This window comes from Pecten maximus, chromosome 12, assembly GCF_902652985.1.
Source record: "Pecten maximus chromosome 12, xPecMax1.1, whole genome shotgun sequence".
In the NCBI taxonomy this organism is placed as follows: domain Eukaryota; kingdom Metazoa; phylum Mollusca; class Bivalvia; order Pectinida; family Pectinidae; genus Pecten; species Pecten maximus.
Genome location: NC_047026.1, coordinates 21,830,531 through 21,846,918, shown reverse-complemented (window position 1 = coordinate 21,846,918; position 16,388 = coordinate 21,830,531). Strand labels below are relative to the sequence as shown.

At 37.9% G+C, this 16,388-nt stretch overlaps 1 protein-coding gene across 1 annotated transcript in view; it reads right to left on the bottom strand.

Annotated features, from left to right (window-relative positions):
- LOC117339571 (solute carrier family 23 member 1-like) overlaps positions 1–16,167 on the bottom strand; it is a 37,694-nt gene extending 21,527 nt beyond the window's left edge. Inside the window, 4 exon segments of the mRNA XM_033901254.1 lie at positions 2,667–2,767; positions 4,411–4,568; positions 5,032–5,247; positions 16,011–16,167. Coding sequence (XP_033757145.1) covers positions 2,667–2,767; positions 4,411–4,568; positions 5,032–5,247; positions 16,011–16,076 — 541 coding nt within the window. The 5' untranslated portion in view covers positions 16,077–16,167.
- Between the last annotated feature and the right edge of the window lie 221 nt (positions 16,168–16,388).

The following is a 16,388-nucleotide window of genomic DNA, read 5'->3' as shown; positions in this document are numbered from 1 at the left end:
CCTGTACTTGGTCGTCTGTTACTGTGTTACCTGTAATTGGTCGTCTGTTACTGTGTTACCTGTACTTGGTCGTCTGTTACTGTGTTACCTGTACATGGTCGTCTGTTACTGTGTTACCTGTACTCGGTCGTCTGTTACTGTGTTACCTGTACATGGTCGTCTGTTACTGTGTTACCTGTTATCGGTCGTCTGTTACTGTGTTACCTGTAATTGGTCGTCTGTTACTGTGTTACCTGTACTCGGTCGTCTGTTACTGTGTTACCTGTACTCGGTCGTCTGTTACTGTGTTACCTGTACATGGTCGTCTGTTACTGTGTTACCTGTACTTGGTCGTCTGTTACTGTGTTACCTGTACATGGTCGTCTGTTACTGTGTTACCTGTACTCGGTCGTCTGTTACTGTGTTACCTGTACATGGTCGTCTGTTACTGTGTTACCTGTACTTGGTCGTCTGTTACTGTGTTACCTGTACTTGGTCGTCTGTTACTGTGTTACCTGTACTCGGTCGTCTGTTACTGTGTTACCTGTACATGGTCGTCTGTTACTGTGTTACCTGTACTCGGTCGTCTGTTACTGTGTTACCTGTACATTGGTCGTCTGTTACTGTGTTACCTGTACTTGGTCGTCTGTTACTGTGTTACCTGTACTCGGTCGTCTGTTACTGTGTTACCTGTACATTGGTCGTCTGTTACTGTGTTACCTGTACTCGGTCGTCTGTTACTATGTTACCTGTACATGGTCGTCTGTTACTGTGTTACCTGTACTTGGTCGTCTGTTACTGTGTTACCTGTACTCTGTCGTCTGTTACTGTGTTACCTGTACATGGTCGTCTGTTACTGTGTTACCTGTACTCGGTCGTCTGTTACTATGTTACCTGTACTCGGTCGTCTTACTGTGTTACCCTTACTTGGGGCTGTTACGTTACCCTTTCTGTCGTTGTTTTGTGTTACCTGTAATTGGTCGTCTGTTTTCGTGTTTTCCTGTAATTTGGGCGCTGTTCTGTGTACTTTCTGGTGTCTGTTACTGTTTATTACATGGGGGTCTGATGTGTTACCCGTAATTGGCAAGTTTCGGGTTTTCCGTAATTGGCGTTGTTCTTGTTATCGTCATGGGCCCTCGTTTACTGGTTACCGTTGGTCGTCTGTTACTGTGTTACCTGTACATGGTCGTCTGTTTGACCTTCTCGGTCGTTGTTTAGTATGACTTTGGTGTCTTTATGTTTACCGTAATTTGGCGTTTTAATGTTACTTTTATTGGTCGTTGTTTTGGTTCCTGTATTGGTGTTGGGGTTTCTAGTTATGTATGGTGGTTTTTTTTGGTTTTAATTTTTTTTTTTTTGGGGGGGGGGGTTTTGGGGGGGGGGGGGGGGGGGGGGGGGGGGGGGCGGGGTTTGGGGGGGGGGGAGGGGAGCGGGGTTTTTGGTTTTTAGGGGTTTTGGTTAGGGGTTGTTTTGGTTTTTCTTGGTTTTTTGTTTTTTTGGGTTTTGGTTTGGGTTCATTTTTCGGGGGTTTGTTTTTTTGGGGGGGGGAGGGGGGGGGGGGGGGGGGGGGGGGGGTTTTTATTTTATTTCGGGGGTTTTTTTTTATTTTGGAGGTTTCCAGGGGCCAGGAATCGGCCACAAAAAAAAACCGGCGAAAAAACCCTTTTTTAAAAAAAAAAAAAAACGAACGACACAAAAAAGGGCCCAAACCCACAAACCCCTTTTTTTAAAAAAAACCCGTCAAAAAAACCAAAAACGAGGGGCCACAACCCCCCGGAACGACCCCCACGGGAAAAAAAAAAATTTTTTTTCAACCCCCTTTTTTCCACAACCTTTGGAACAAGCACACAACAAACAAAACCAAAAAAAAAAAATTTTTTAAAAAAAACCCGGGGGAAATAAAAAGGACCACCCGACAAAACAAAAACCCCCAACAACCAACCAAGGGAAAAAAACCCCACCCCAAAAAAAAAAACCCCCAAAAAAAACCCCAAAAAACCACCCAAAAAAAAACCCAAAAAACCCAAAAAAAAAAACAAAACCCCAAAAAAAGAAAAAAAACAAAAAAAAAAACCCCAACCGAACCAAAAAAACAACCAAAACCCAAAAAAGAAAAAAAAAACCACCCAAGGGAAACCCCAAAACAAAAAAAAATTTTCCACACCACCCAAAAAAACGGCCCAGGGAAAAACAAGGTTCCAAAAGGGACCCCACCCACACCACCAAAAACCCCCCCACAAAAAACCTTTTAAAACCAAACCCCCCAACCCCAAACCCAAACCAAAACCACACCACCCCCACAAAAAAAACCTTTTTTTTTTTGGGGGGGGGGGGGGGGTTGTTTACCACACCACACTTTCACCACAAAAAACCACATGGGGGGGGGGGGGTTGTTGTTACTTTTACCGTTTTTGCGTCTGTTACTGTGTTACCTGTACTCGGTCGTCTGTTACTGTGTTACCTGTACTCGGTCGTCTGTTACTGTGTTACCTGTACTTGGTCGTCTGTTACTGTGTTACCTGTACATGGTCGTCTGTTACTGTGTTACCTGTACTCGGTCGTCTGTTACTGTTTTACCTGTAATTGGTCGTCTGTTACTGTGTTACCTGTACGTCTGTTACTGTGTTACCTGTACTTGGTCGTGTTTTATTGTGTTACCTGTAATTGGTCGTGTTTTATTGTATTACCTGTAATTGGACTTGTATTGTTACACCTGCCTTTGTCTATATCGGCCATTGCCAGTAGTGGGGCGACATAATCCGGTGTTGCTCCTTGGTACAGCGGCAGTCTGTAGGGGCAATTGTTTAAGGCAAACATTATCATTAAAAGCAATCATGAATAACAGCTTCAATGAGACGATTATATGTTAGGATAAAATCAGAAATGGAAAATAAAAACTGTGCTTACCAACAAAAACATAACGGAGGAAAAACGAAATAAATAAAAGACAGTGTCTACAAGACACCAGCAACCTAACAAACTGTTAATGTAGTGTGCAATCCTAATAAGACAATAACAACGCTATGAATTCCGTAACTTTACCTTATTTCAAAAAGACCGTAGCAATAACATATTTTCCGATACATTACATTGTACCTTATTCTCAATATAACCATCAGAAGGGTATTGTTGTCGTTGCTTTACCTTATTCCCAGTGTAACCATTAGAAGGGTAGTGATTCCGTTACTTTACCTTATTCCCAGTGTAACCATCAGAAGGGTAGTGTTGTCGTTGCTTTACCTTATTCCCAGTGTAACCATCAGAGGGTAGTGTTGTCGTTACTTTACCTTATTCCCAGTGTAATCATCAGAAAGGTGGTGATTCCGTTACTTTACCTTATTCCAAGTGTAACCATCAGAGGGTAGTGTTGTCGTTACTTTACCTTATTCCCAGTGTAACCATCAGAAAGGTGGTGATTCCGTTACTTTACCTTATTCCAAGTGTAACCATCAGAAGGGTAGTGATGTCGTTACTTTACCTTATTCCCAGTGTAACCATCAGAAGGGTAGTGATTCCGTTACTTTACCTTATTCCCAGTGTAACCATCAGAGGGTAGTGTTGTCGTTGCTTTACCTTATTCCCAATATAACCATCAGAAGGGTAGTGATGTAGTTATTTTACCTTATTCCCAGTGTAACCATCAGAAAGGTGGTGATTCCGTTACTTTACCTTATTCCAAGTGTAACCATCAGAGGGTAGTGTTGTCGTTGCTTTACCTTATTCCCAATATAACCATCAGAAGGGTAGTGATGTAGTTATTTTACCTTATTCCCAGTGTAACCATCAGAAAGGTAGTGATTCCGTTACTTTACCTTATTCCAAGTGTAACCATCAGAGGGTAGTGTTGTCGTTGCTTTACCTTATTCCCAATATAACCATCAGAAGGGTAGTGATGTCGTTGCTTTACCTTATTCCCAATATAACCATCAGAAGGGTAGTGATGTAGTTATTTTACCTTATTCCCAGTGTAACCATCAGAAAGGTGGTGATTCCGTTACTTTACCTTATTCCAAGTGTAACCATCAGAGGGTAGTGTTGTCGTTGCTTTACCTTATTCCCAATATAACCATCAGAAGGGTAGTGATGTAGTTATTTTACCTTATTCCCAGTGTAACCATCAGAAAGGTAGTGATTCCGTTACTTTACCTTATTCCAAGTGTAACCATCAGAGGGTAGTGTTGTCGTTGCTTTACCTTATTCCCAATATAACCATCAGAAGGGTAGTGATGTAGTTTTTTTACCTTATTCCCAGTGTAACCATCAGAGGGTAGTGTTGTCGTTACTTTACCTTATTCCCAGTGTAACCATCAGAAGGGTAGTGATATAGTTATTTTACCTTATTCCCAGTGTAACCATCAGAAAGGTAGTGATTCCGTTACTTTACCTTATTCCCAGTGTAACCATCAGAGGGTAATGATGTAGTTACTTTACCTTATTCCTAACGTCACCATCAGCAGAGTAGTGATGCCGTTCATAAACAGAGTTGAGCTTAGAAGTTTGGCCTTGAAGTCCTCGTTTTCTTCTGCACACACAACCTGAGCCACCAGTAGGGACACGGCCAGAGATGTAGACAAGGACAACAGGGCTTGCTGTAAGATAGGGTTGGTTATTTAAAGATGTATTCAAAATTTACGTTGCACCAAAATAAATTGCACTCCATTCATTATAAGTTGTTAATGATAATCCATTATTTCAGTGGCATTCCGTATAACCAACATAATATAAACCGTGCTGAAACTGATACCGTTTACTATAATAATTTCGTGATTAATATTAATTTCAACTGTTCTGAGGGTTGCTTTTATGTTTAAATTTGTCTCAATCATTCGTGTTTACATTCAGTTTTCAAATCCTTGTTGCGGATTTACCAAAATAAGTTTATCGTCATGATTGAAACTACAATGCGACTTAGAATGTTTTTTTTATATTATACATCTATGTATGTGCAGTTTACTCCCATATATACACTTTTGTACAACACATACATCTTATAAATTCCCTTTCTAAAATGAGTACGTGAAAATGAAAAAATAAAAAATAACATATAAATACCTGTAGCGCAAAGAGAATGGTGAGATGTATAGGAACTGGGTCACTTATTTTATAAATAAGTCCACCATCTTTTTCTGCTGGTGTCGTGACGTCATCTTCATTGGTGATTGTGATTGCAGGCAGTACTATGTCGCCATTTTCTTCATCCCCTGATTTTATGCCGGACTCAAATGACAACTTCCGTTTTTCTGCGTTGTTTGTTTCGATATTTGGATACTGAAAAATACGTTATCTTTGTTTTAGTAAACAATATACGTACAGGTATATAGTACTGGATACGGACAAATCACTATGTACCCAGAACATATGTAAATATAACACTAATATACTTAGTACTGGATACAGACAAATCACTATACATTTGTATATCCAGATCAGAACAATAGGATACCTTAATCTTCGAAAGAATACTGGCTCCTTCTATTTTCAACCAAAGGAAAAACATTGCAAAACACATAATTTTCAAAATACCGAACTTTAATTAACGAACCTCTGATCGCCATGGAATCAACGAATGTATTGGGCATTGTTTCTCTCCAACAGCGAAACAACCGATGGTACAATTATAAGGATTAATTCCTGGTATCTTAAGATGTCCAAACAGATATTGCTAAATCCAAATGGAGTCCATGTCCCTTATTTGTCGTCATCTTTCTTCATATATGGTGTTTAATTGATAAGAGAGATTGTTAGAAATGGCAAAAAGATCAGGTTTTTTGTTTATATCCAGGATATGCTGGTTTTAGGTAACATAAAATCCAATCACAACTACGTCGCCACTTTCAAATATAGATTAGGGATGGATGGATTATTGGATAACGAGGGTAGTGGTGTCTGGATAGTGGGACAACCAGATTAGTGGTGACTGGATAGTGGGACAACCAGATTAGTGGTGACTGGAAAGTGGGACAATCAGATTGGTGACTGGATAGTGAGACAATCAGATTAGTGGTGACTTGATAGTATGACGACAACCAGATTAGTGGTGACTTGATAGTATGACAACCATATTAATGGTGACTGGATAGCTGGACAATCAGAGTAGTGGTGACTGGATAGTGTGACAATTAGATTAGTGGTGACTGGATAGTGGGACAATCAGATTAGTGGTGACTGGATAGTGGGACAATCAGATTAGTGGTGTCTGGATAGGGGGACAATCAGATTAGTGGTGACTGGATAGTGTGACAATTAGATTAGTGGTGACTGGATAGTGGGACAATCAGATTAGTGGTGACTGGATAGTGGGACAATCAGATTAGTGGTGTCTGGATAGGGGGACAATCAGATTAGTGGTGACTGGATAGTGTGACAATTAGATTAGTGGTGACTGGATAGTGTGACAATTAGATTAGTGGTGACTGGATAGTGGGACAATCAGATTAGTGGTGTCTGGATAGGGGGACAATCAGATTAGTGGTGCCTGGATATGGGACAACCTCATTAGGGATGACTAGATAGTGGGACAACCAGATTAGGGCTGGGTGAATAGTGGTAAAACCAGATAAGACGTGACTGGATAGTGAGACAACCAGATTAGGAATGGTTGAATAGTGGAACAACCAGATCAGAGGGTTGCTGGTTATTGGGACAACCAAATTAGGGATAACTGGATAACATGACAACCAGATTAGGTGTGATTAAAACAGTTAGACCCAATTAGTGATGGCTGGATTAACAAGAAGACATGATATATTATACAATCTCAGTAAGGGAAGGTTTGAATGTGTTACTATGTATACACGTACGGTAACCAAGTGGACCTGTTTAACTAGTTTATCGTATCATTTACGTTAATTATACAGTAGCAGATATAGGTCAATGTCAAATGTAGAATTTCGTAAAGAAAAACATCCGCAAAAAAAGAACTGCAATTTGAATAATGCGGAATATAAGCTGCAATGTCGGAACGACATTTATGTACATTTGTATGTAGGTCACGTGCGACATTGAAATTGAACACAAAGTTTAACAGGCCTAAAGAGACTCGAAATAACACTTGACGATCAGGTGACTGAGCTGGTAAATAGACATGTATTTATACATTTAACGTCAGTTACAAGCAATGCTGATTTAAAGGCGATAGTTCACGTATTTTTACAGAATCTATCTGTCTGATATCTCGGGCAGTTTTTAAGCCTATTCTCGGGGAAAGGAAGCTTGTAGACGGCTTCAGCAAGGTGATTTGGGGGAGGGGGGGGGGGGGGGGGGGGGGGGTACATCATTGGAGTTTATCAGTGGGTCTGTTTGTCTGTCTGTTTATAACCACTGTTTTGTACCGCCTACTCGCCTTCCGCCTTCCCCGGATTAAGCATGGCTATCGACCAATTTTACACAAGTTGTCCATAACATTTTCGTTTGTCTCACTGAATGCCATTTTTACTGGAGTTATGGCCCTGGATGCCACAAAGTACAATAGTCCTTGTGGAAATGGCTAGTCATCTTGGAAACAATTAGCATTTTGTATTCATATGTACATTTCAGTATTGTAGGCATGGATGCAAGCCACTAGGTTCTGACAAACTTGAGAGGTCACGGTGTAAAAGGTCAAAAGTCACTAACGTATTATAGAGCTTTTGTTTGTTTGTGTGTAACGTCCTATTAACAGCCAAGGTCATTTAAGGACGTGCCAGGTTTTGGAGGAGTACTCGGAGAAATACCACTTACCTACGGTCAGTACCTGGCATCAGCCCCATATAGGTTTCGAACTCGCAACCCAGAGGTGGAGGGCTAGTGATAAAGTGTGGGGACACCTTAACCACTCGGCCACCGCTAGTCACTAAATGAAACAAATCTTACAGAGGAACATACAACGTTCAAACTCAGTGAATCAAATATGTTAATGCCTATAATTTGAGACAGCGGGTGTTTTCAGAACTGATATATGAAACAATGTGTAGCCTTCTGAAAGATCAAAATTACGATATTGTCCGATTCAGCTGCTAATTAGTATATGATTGTTTTGAGGAAAGGCAAATACAATGTTGCTATTTTCCAAAACTATAGATGATATTTGGTTGTCATGGTAACCAATGAAATCCTATGATGATACATATCTTTTTCGGTCTATTCCGCCAAAAGTGTTTAACCAACTTCAATGAAACTACAGTGGATTATTTGGAACCCTGTGTAAATGTTCATGCACAACGTTTTCGAACTTTTGATTGCCATGATAACCATGTCACTATTCACAGGTTTTGTGTAATGGCCAAAAGGTCATCGGTCCTATGATCAATTTTATCTAAATTTAAGGTGTGTAATTCATAAATGCCTTTGATTTAAGACATCTTGTGTTTTTAGAATCGTCATTATGCAAACATATTGAGGGCATCTGATTTGGCAAAATTGAGATATTGTCCGATTAAGATGAAAAATGCAAGTGTTTTGAAAACAAATACATTGGAACTATTTTCCAAAACGGCGGATACGTTTGGTTGTCATGCCAAATGATGGATAGATGGGGCTATGTGTTAGCCTCTAGTTTTAGTATTCACATGACACAAACACATTATATTTATAGTCTAAGCAATTCTCAGGCAGGTGATATATTTTCAAAGATATTTGGTTTAATGCATATATGATGCAATGAAATAGACGGTTAAAAAATAACCACTCATCAAATTCGGAATTCCTGTATTAGTTAACTTTCTGAGATAAGTGAAGAATTGTATAAAAGATTCACTCGATTTTAGCTAAATGTGCAATAATCAAACAATGAAATAACATCTATACATGTCAAACACCTTTCAATGCAATACGAGAGTTGTATACAATAGAGGCAAAATACATGCCCACAACCCAAGATAAGTTAACGAGAGTACCATCTTCAAAATGTAAATGCAGACTTCATTTGGCAGGTGTACTGTAAAGGTGGACGTACTAAAGATTTATAAGCCTGATTATCGAGATTATTTTCGCCTGAGTTAGGAAATATTTCATCTCTGTATAACCCGGATTTTCAGCATCTGACCAGTGGTCACCATAGATTGATGGAATCGTCTGCGGACAAACAGATTGTCGGTCGTATTATTTTTACTGACTTGATTTGCAATATTTACAGTAATGCTCAGATTTGTCCGGGCGGTTGTAGCTAAAAAATGAAACATCCACCACTTGTCTTGTTGTCGGTAATAACCAACCCTCCCCCATTACTTTTCCATTGTCATTGCCATACAAATTCTGTACAGGTGAACCTCTCGACCGAACAGCCTTGAGATGAAATGATCTGTCAATGAGTAGATGGATGACATAGAAGTGTGGTAGATTCCAAACATAGATAACAGTCAATCCATACACACGCACCAATGTTCCTCCTAAGTATCGAATTACCCCTAACCTGTAATAGCGACAAGCACAGGAAGAACGACCGACCTCAAACACATCACAAAATACAAAACAGGGACCGAGGCAGGATTTTAAATATTTTTTCTAGCTGAACATAAGGGGTTTTAGGCACTTTCATCTGTTTTTGTAATTCAGAACGTTTTGGGCATTTTTTTTAAACTCGCGCGCCTAGAATTAGGCTTAATTATTTAGAAGAAATATTGCTATATTGTGCAATGGATATTTACATTATACGGCTATTTCTTTACCCTTATTATGAATTAAACAAATGAGAGAGTAGAATCAGCAACATTTTAAATGCGTTGTCAGCTAACATACTGGTTATTGAAAATAAGCTATCTGTAAGTATACAGAAAGATAAATAAAGAACAGTGCCAATAAACAAGAACAATACACGTCAGGACGAAAAAGACCTCCGGTCCTTGGCGGCACAAACCCGAAACAGAAAAAAATGAAGAAAACGGAGATGAACCAAGGTAAATGAGCGATTTCTTCATCTGACATGTGACATCTGTCATGGTCTAACTCCGGCGTGTGTCGGCTATAAACAGCTCACAAGATAATGATAACATTCATCGCCTCAAGGCATTTTATATTTATACACATAACATAAAATAACACTCTTGCTAAATACTTACCAGTTTTGGAGAACTTTCAGAAATTTCAAATGCTGCATTGGAATTCCCGTCTGTATGTGTACTACGCTTTTTAATGGATAATGGAACAACGTTAACACTACCATCAGACGCCATCATGTTCTACACTTTAGCTATGTATGGGCTACACAAACATCTTTTCAGGTCCCGAAATTATGTCAAAGCTGCTGACTGAGGCCGTGCGGCGTGTCGTCCGTGTAAGACTAGCTACACTTGCCAGCTACCTGCATTATTGCTTAATAATTGTTTAGTCACTGAGACGTATCCAGTCCTATCACAAACAAACTTTTGTATCGACAGACATTCAAATGGAGAGAGGCTGTGTGGAGGAATCCGTTGAAATTGTCATCAGCAAGCTAAGACCCGTCGATGATAAAAAAAGTATTTCCCACAATGCATTATATTGCTCTTTTAAACTAAAAGTCTAGCCCGTGTTTATTAGATTTTTACGCTTGTTTAGGTTGTTGGATATTGTTTGCGTAAATTTAAATTAGTTTAGCTCTACAACTTCCAACGATATATTTAAATTTGTTTGTAATTATGATGCATGTACATGTATTATACCCCACAATAATGCATCATCTTGCTGTTTTCATAAACTGAAAGTCTTGTACGTGTATGTTGGTCAGGTGGTAACACAAAGTTATATCAGATTGGCTTTAATTTAGCATTGATGTCATTTTTTTTTAGTTTCATCGGGGTATGAAACAAATTTTGTTTGCAAACTGTATGAATCCGCGTAGCGGTTTCTTACAGAAGTTTGCAAACAAAATTTGTTTCATACCCCGATGAAACTAAAGAATAACTGACATCAAAGCTTATAATTAATTTTTGAAAAGGATTTTCCAATTTAAAACATGTTTTATGTACAATTTTACTGGTTTTAAATGGGATTCTTTTTCTCAAACCAATACGCAACGTCAATTGTCGTATTGTGACGTCACATTTTTCGGGCCATTCTGGGAATTACTTTCATAGAAGAATGAAAAGAATTTTTCGACCAATCACATTTGAGTATTTACCATGAAAACAAAGAAAAATTAATTATTTAAACATAACTTCCAGCGGCAGGATAGGAGCACAACATTTGCTTGTTGATTCCTTTGATATAGTTAGCTGATGTTACAATCATTACGTGTCCTGTATGTCATTATACATTGGCATTGTTTCTATTTCGAAGATTATAGTGTAGAGGGGGCTTTTGTTTTCGCGGGACTATTACGTCACGTGCTAATTATGTAAGTCGAGCGCTTACATGGAATTAACAAACGCTTCAACGACAATGATCGCCGTCTGCTTCAGCAAACTCCAACTGTACAGGAACAAAAACATCTTGCTTTGGAATGCCAAAATTGAAAGGTTTTCAGCGGAATAATTTCAAAACTTTCTTATGTATTGGAAATAGATTATCAAGTGAAAGAAATTATGATATGGACGTACTATCTCTATATTCTTGGTCCATAGCGTTAATGGCGAGCCCCAGAAGGAAGAAACAGCTATTTGACGTAGATGTATATTCATAACTTATAGTGCTTGTTGATTTTTAATCCCGAAGGTGTTCTTTTGAAATCCAATATTGAAAATGGGTGAAACTTGAATTATGGGGCTATTGGACCTACCCTAATACTGACCTAATAAGGTACATGCACCATTCACCTCTATGTGTTGGGTACTTTCCTTGAAGACACCTAATGTTTATAGAAAAGCAGTATCAAAGTATTCCCCTAACAATAGTGGCACCATGTTCTAAAATACGAACGTTATCTGGAGACCCTGAAAAAGATCGGTATTCCGAATCGAAGCTTGGCTATCAAAATAACAACAACAACAACAAAATAATGTGTATATTAACATGCTCCATTGTCAACAAAGAGTCAAATATGAATGGTTGATTGGGCTGATATTTTCATACAAGACCAAAAAGTTACATACTTTACGCTATTATTACCTTCTAAAGAATTTGAACTGTTCTTATCATCTTTACAGTAAATAATTATTAATTTATTCATTGTATCCGAAGAAATGCTATCGATGTAACGCCTTTTAAAACATTCATATTTAATTATAAACCTGACGAATTGGAATGATGCTCTTCTGAGATTGTCTTATTTTACAGATTTAACATCAAATTAAGTCAAAAATCGAAATAAACAGACAATACAGATTAATCCTCAAGATTTATCCATTAGTTTCTAGTAACCGTACATTTTATTGTATCTGAATTTATTATGATAAAGTTCTATGAAGCTGGTTTTCTTTGTTGGGGACTGAATTGGTTCTATTGTAATGTGATAATGTAGAAAGTTATATAAGAACCACTCCACGATATAATCATGCTAAGATGAACAGGGAGTACATGGCTCAAAGGGAGATCATTATGTAGATAGAACTGAAGATAAAAATAAAGTGTCTTAAATCAGAGTAAGGTACATAATCTGTCGGAAGAAGCTGGACTTGTGGACTCCATACCTTCAATGTTATTGTGGAAAGCATATTTTTCACAAACAAGGAATAAATGTATCATGATTCCAACATAAAACTATATATGAAAAAAACTTTAAAACAAATATTTGTTTCTATCTTAATATAAGTTAATAACCATACGAAAAAGAGAAGGTACTTAAACGTGATTATTTGTTTACTGTGATCTCGAACAACGCTTATTTCGATGGGTTGTTGTACAAGAATACAAAACGTTAAGTCCCAACAGAAATCCAATATGTTATGTAAGTAGAGCGGTGTATATATCTACCTGGGTATTAAAATTCACCTGTCAGCTGACTGTTGTGTAATGCATAGACGCAGCAAGATGTTTAAAATACAGATTATCGTTACACACTGCGTTATGAAGATCTGACGGTTGCCGGCCGGGGTCAAGACTTACCATGCATACAATGGTATATTTAAGCCAATCAAAAAGCATCTCTTATATGCCTGTTCGGCGATGTGTACAAACTGACGGGCTATTGAAACAGAATTGAAAATGTTAATTAGCCTGTAATCTATCTGTTGGTTTGCTCTTTCATTCTTTCCATGGCATTTTTCGTTGCAACAATTAAAAACCCACCAACTATACACATATCTTGTCCACTAAATATTTCGCTTTGGACTTTAATTGGCTGGCGACGAGTGCAGCCATCTTAGCTTGGTTGACATTCGAGACTCTCGGATACTACACATGTAACTGCATTGTATTCAGAACTCACACAATTTAATCAGCCAACCAGCTGGTGTGAAGACCTGAACCAAGTCCCAGAAGAAAATGTGTTTATAAGGTTTGTAGCTATAACAAATGGGTACGTTCTATATACTGGAATAAAGAGTAGGGTCTAGAAATTTGGAAAATCAAAAATATACACTCCTACTAAAATAGGATGACACAGAACCCCAAGTGTAGTGTAAAAAGGCGGGAATTTCCCAGGTGGGTGTTCCCTAGTGCACTGTAAATGTCAGGATTTCTGTCTTTCAAGTACCAGTGTGCTCTTATTTGCCTTCAAATATATACTGAACATCATGTACAAATGTATTAGGTAGCGAAAACTTCATACTTTAATTCGATATAAATTTCACATCATTTGGACTTCAAATGTAATAGCATAGAGTAAAATATTTCGTGGTGTGAGCTCTTCAATAAGGGAAAGCAGATTATGACAAAATTTTGTCAATTGAGCTATGATTGGTTGGTTAAAAGGTCATCTGAATATGAACCCTTACCTGCCATCGTCAGAGTAGTGTATAATGTAATTTGTAATTCAACAAGATTGTAGACGTAGGATCGTTGACTTTGATGTTTATAAATTGCTTTGATCAAGTTACTGTTTACCATACGAGGGGATGTATCCGTACATAAAATATTTTCTTTTCGGGAGAAGTTTGATACCGTTTCTTCATAATAATACTGTCAGCTTTACTGAGTTTGTCTGCTGTATGATCAATATCATATAATCCCCGTGTAGCAGGTGATGGATTGGCCCATAAAATATATAATATTTTCTTATGGGGTGGATGATTATGTTTCTTAGAATTCACAAAAGTTTCAGTTTAATTAAACTTTTGTGTGATTATTATCTAAATACACTATATATATAGTTTTACTATCATCAATATCCTCGATCCTGTTCCCCGGGGGATATCTCGGTGTCAATTTCATGGTGTGATTTATTACATGTATATCTAAATATGAATGTCATCGGAATGATTAGTTTTTATCAATATCCTGTTTCCTGGTGGTGTCTCGGCAAATAAGATATTGTCATTTTTTTCAAGGTCTGTTTCTTATCATTCAATGCCAGATTATACGTTGTTAAATCTGAAGTGTTATAGTGACGGGTTTCAAACTGTGCTAGCAGTGTAATGGATACAAATAACGGTGATATACCGTACGTTTTGATCTAGTTAATACTTTCTGTTACTTCACTGGTACATAACGTAATAAATAAAAGTATTGGATAGGTCCGGGTTCTCCAGTTGCTGACCTCTGACATGAGATAAAGGTAACTTGTCACGTCTTCCAAATACACCATTGTGCATTAACAGTCATACATTTGTAGCTCAGCTGTTGTTAAGATAACAAAAGTAAACACCTAGGGCAGGTATTAGTTTATCAGAGATGTGTTGAGATCACCATCACTAAAATCCACCCACGAAATGTGAAAATGATATATCGTTATCCAAAAATAATTTCAAGAATGATTTGAAGAGAAAAGTGCAGCTGAAGGTTATGTTTCGTCATCGGTGATTTTGAGAGTTAGGTGTAACAAAACAATGGGTCAGTTACCAAAGGAGTCCCCTTTAACCTTTTAGAAATTCTGGTATGGCTCATGCGTGTTGTTATCATTACACAAGATAAAATCTTTACAGAAATTCCGACTGTCCGCGATTTGAACTTAATTGCTACGTCATTCACAGTGTTTTGGTAAGCAAAACATGATTAAACTTTTATTTTACAGTACAGGAAATTAATTAACTTGTAAATAAACTGACAACTTTTTATTGATTTCAACCTTTGGTTTGGTTTGTTTTTGTTTAACGTCCTATTAACAGCCAGGGTCATTTAAGGACGTTCCAGGTTTTGGAGGTGGAGGAAAGCCGGAGTACCCGGAGAAAAACCACCGGCCTACTGTCAGTACCTGGCAACTGTCCCACGTAGGTTTCGAACTCGCAACCCAGTGGTGGAGGGCTAGTGATAAAGTGTCGGGACACCTTAACCACTCGGCCACCGCCCCCCCCCCCCCCCCCCCCCCCCCCCCCCCCCCTTTCCCCCTTTTTTTTTTTATTTAATCCAAGTTTATTCCTGTTGATTGTGCCATAAAATGCCATATACAATTATTGAATTCAATTCAATATTGTTTAACGATCTATTCGGACAATAGGAACGCTATCTATGAATGAGGGATTTACTGACGACCGCTTTTATAATGTCATCATCCTGAAATGCCACACCTTGACACAGTAGTGGGACATTAAGGTACATTATACTGACAACGGGCAAACAGTCAACTTCAATGTCGGTCGTTAAGCAATGAACAGAGAGGACCAATTATATATGGTATGTCTCGGCAAAGAACAGAACCCAAAGCCTTCCCACAAGGGCGAACGCCCAACTAAAGGCAAAAAGAGATAAAGCGTCAGAGGAGACAACGTTGTAAAAGTTCTCTTAATTGATAATTAATATATACGTTATATATCTTACCTTGTAATTAATATATACGTTATATACCTTACCTTGTAATTAATATATACGTTATATATCTTACCTTAATATATACGTTATAGGTCTAATCTTGTAATTAATAGATACGTTATACATTGTAGGTCTAACCTTATAATTAATATATACGTTATAGATATAATCTTGTAATTAATAGATACGTTATAGGTCTTTCCTTGTAATATTAGATACGTTATATATCTGATCGTGTAATTAATAGATACGTTATAGGTGTTACCTTGTAATTAATAGATAGTTATAGATCTTACCTTGTAAGTTGGCAGGTTTTCATCAGTATCCTTTACTTTGATGTAGCGTCCAGCTCCTTTAGACATGTTTACTCTGTCGATTATCTTAATAATCTTGTCTGATCACACGTTATTCACAATGCATCTATTGTTATAACACCCATTACATGTAACACAGCATAAATATCTGGTTATTAATTCCGGCACGTGAATATCACAATCGCTGAGTAGAAGGCCATACGATGACCATGTTGTATGCATAAAGCATTGTCAGCTTAATGCATGATAAAAGTTGTTGTTTTTTTCATTAGATATCACACTCAATTATACGTCAAAAATAACTTTAAAATATTGCATCATTGTATAGAACAGTGTTCATAGTCATAGTAATGATACATG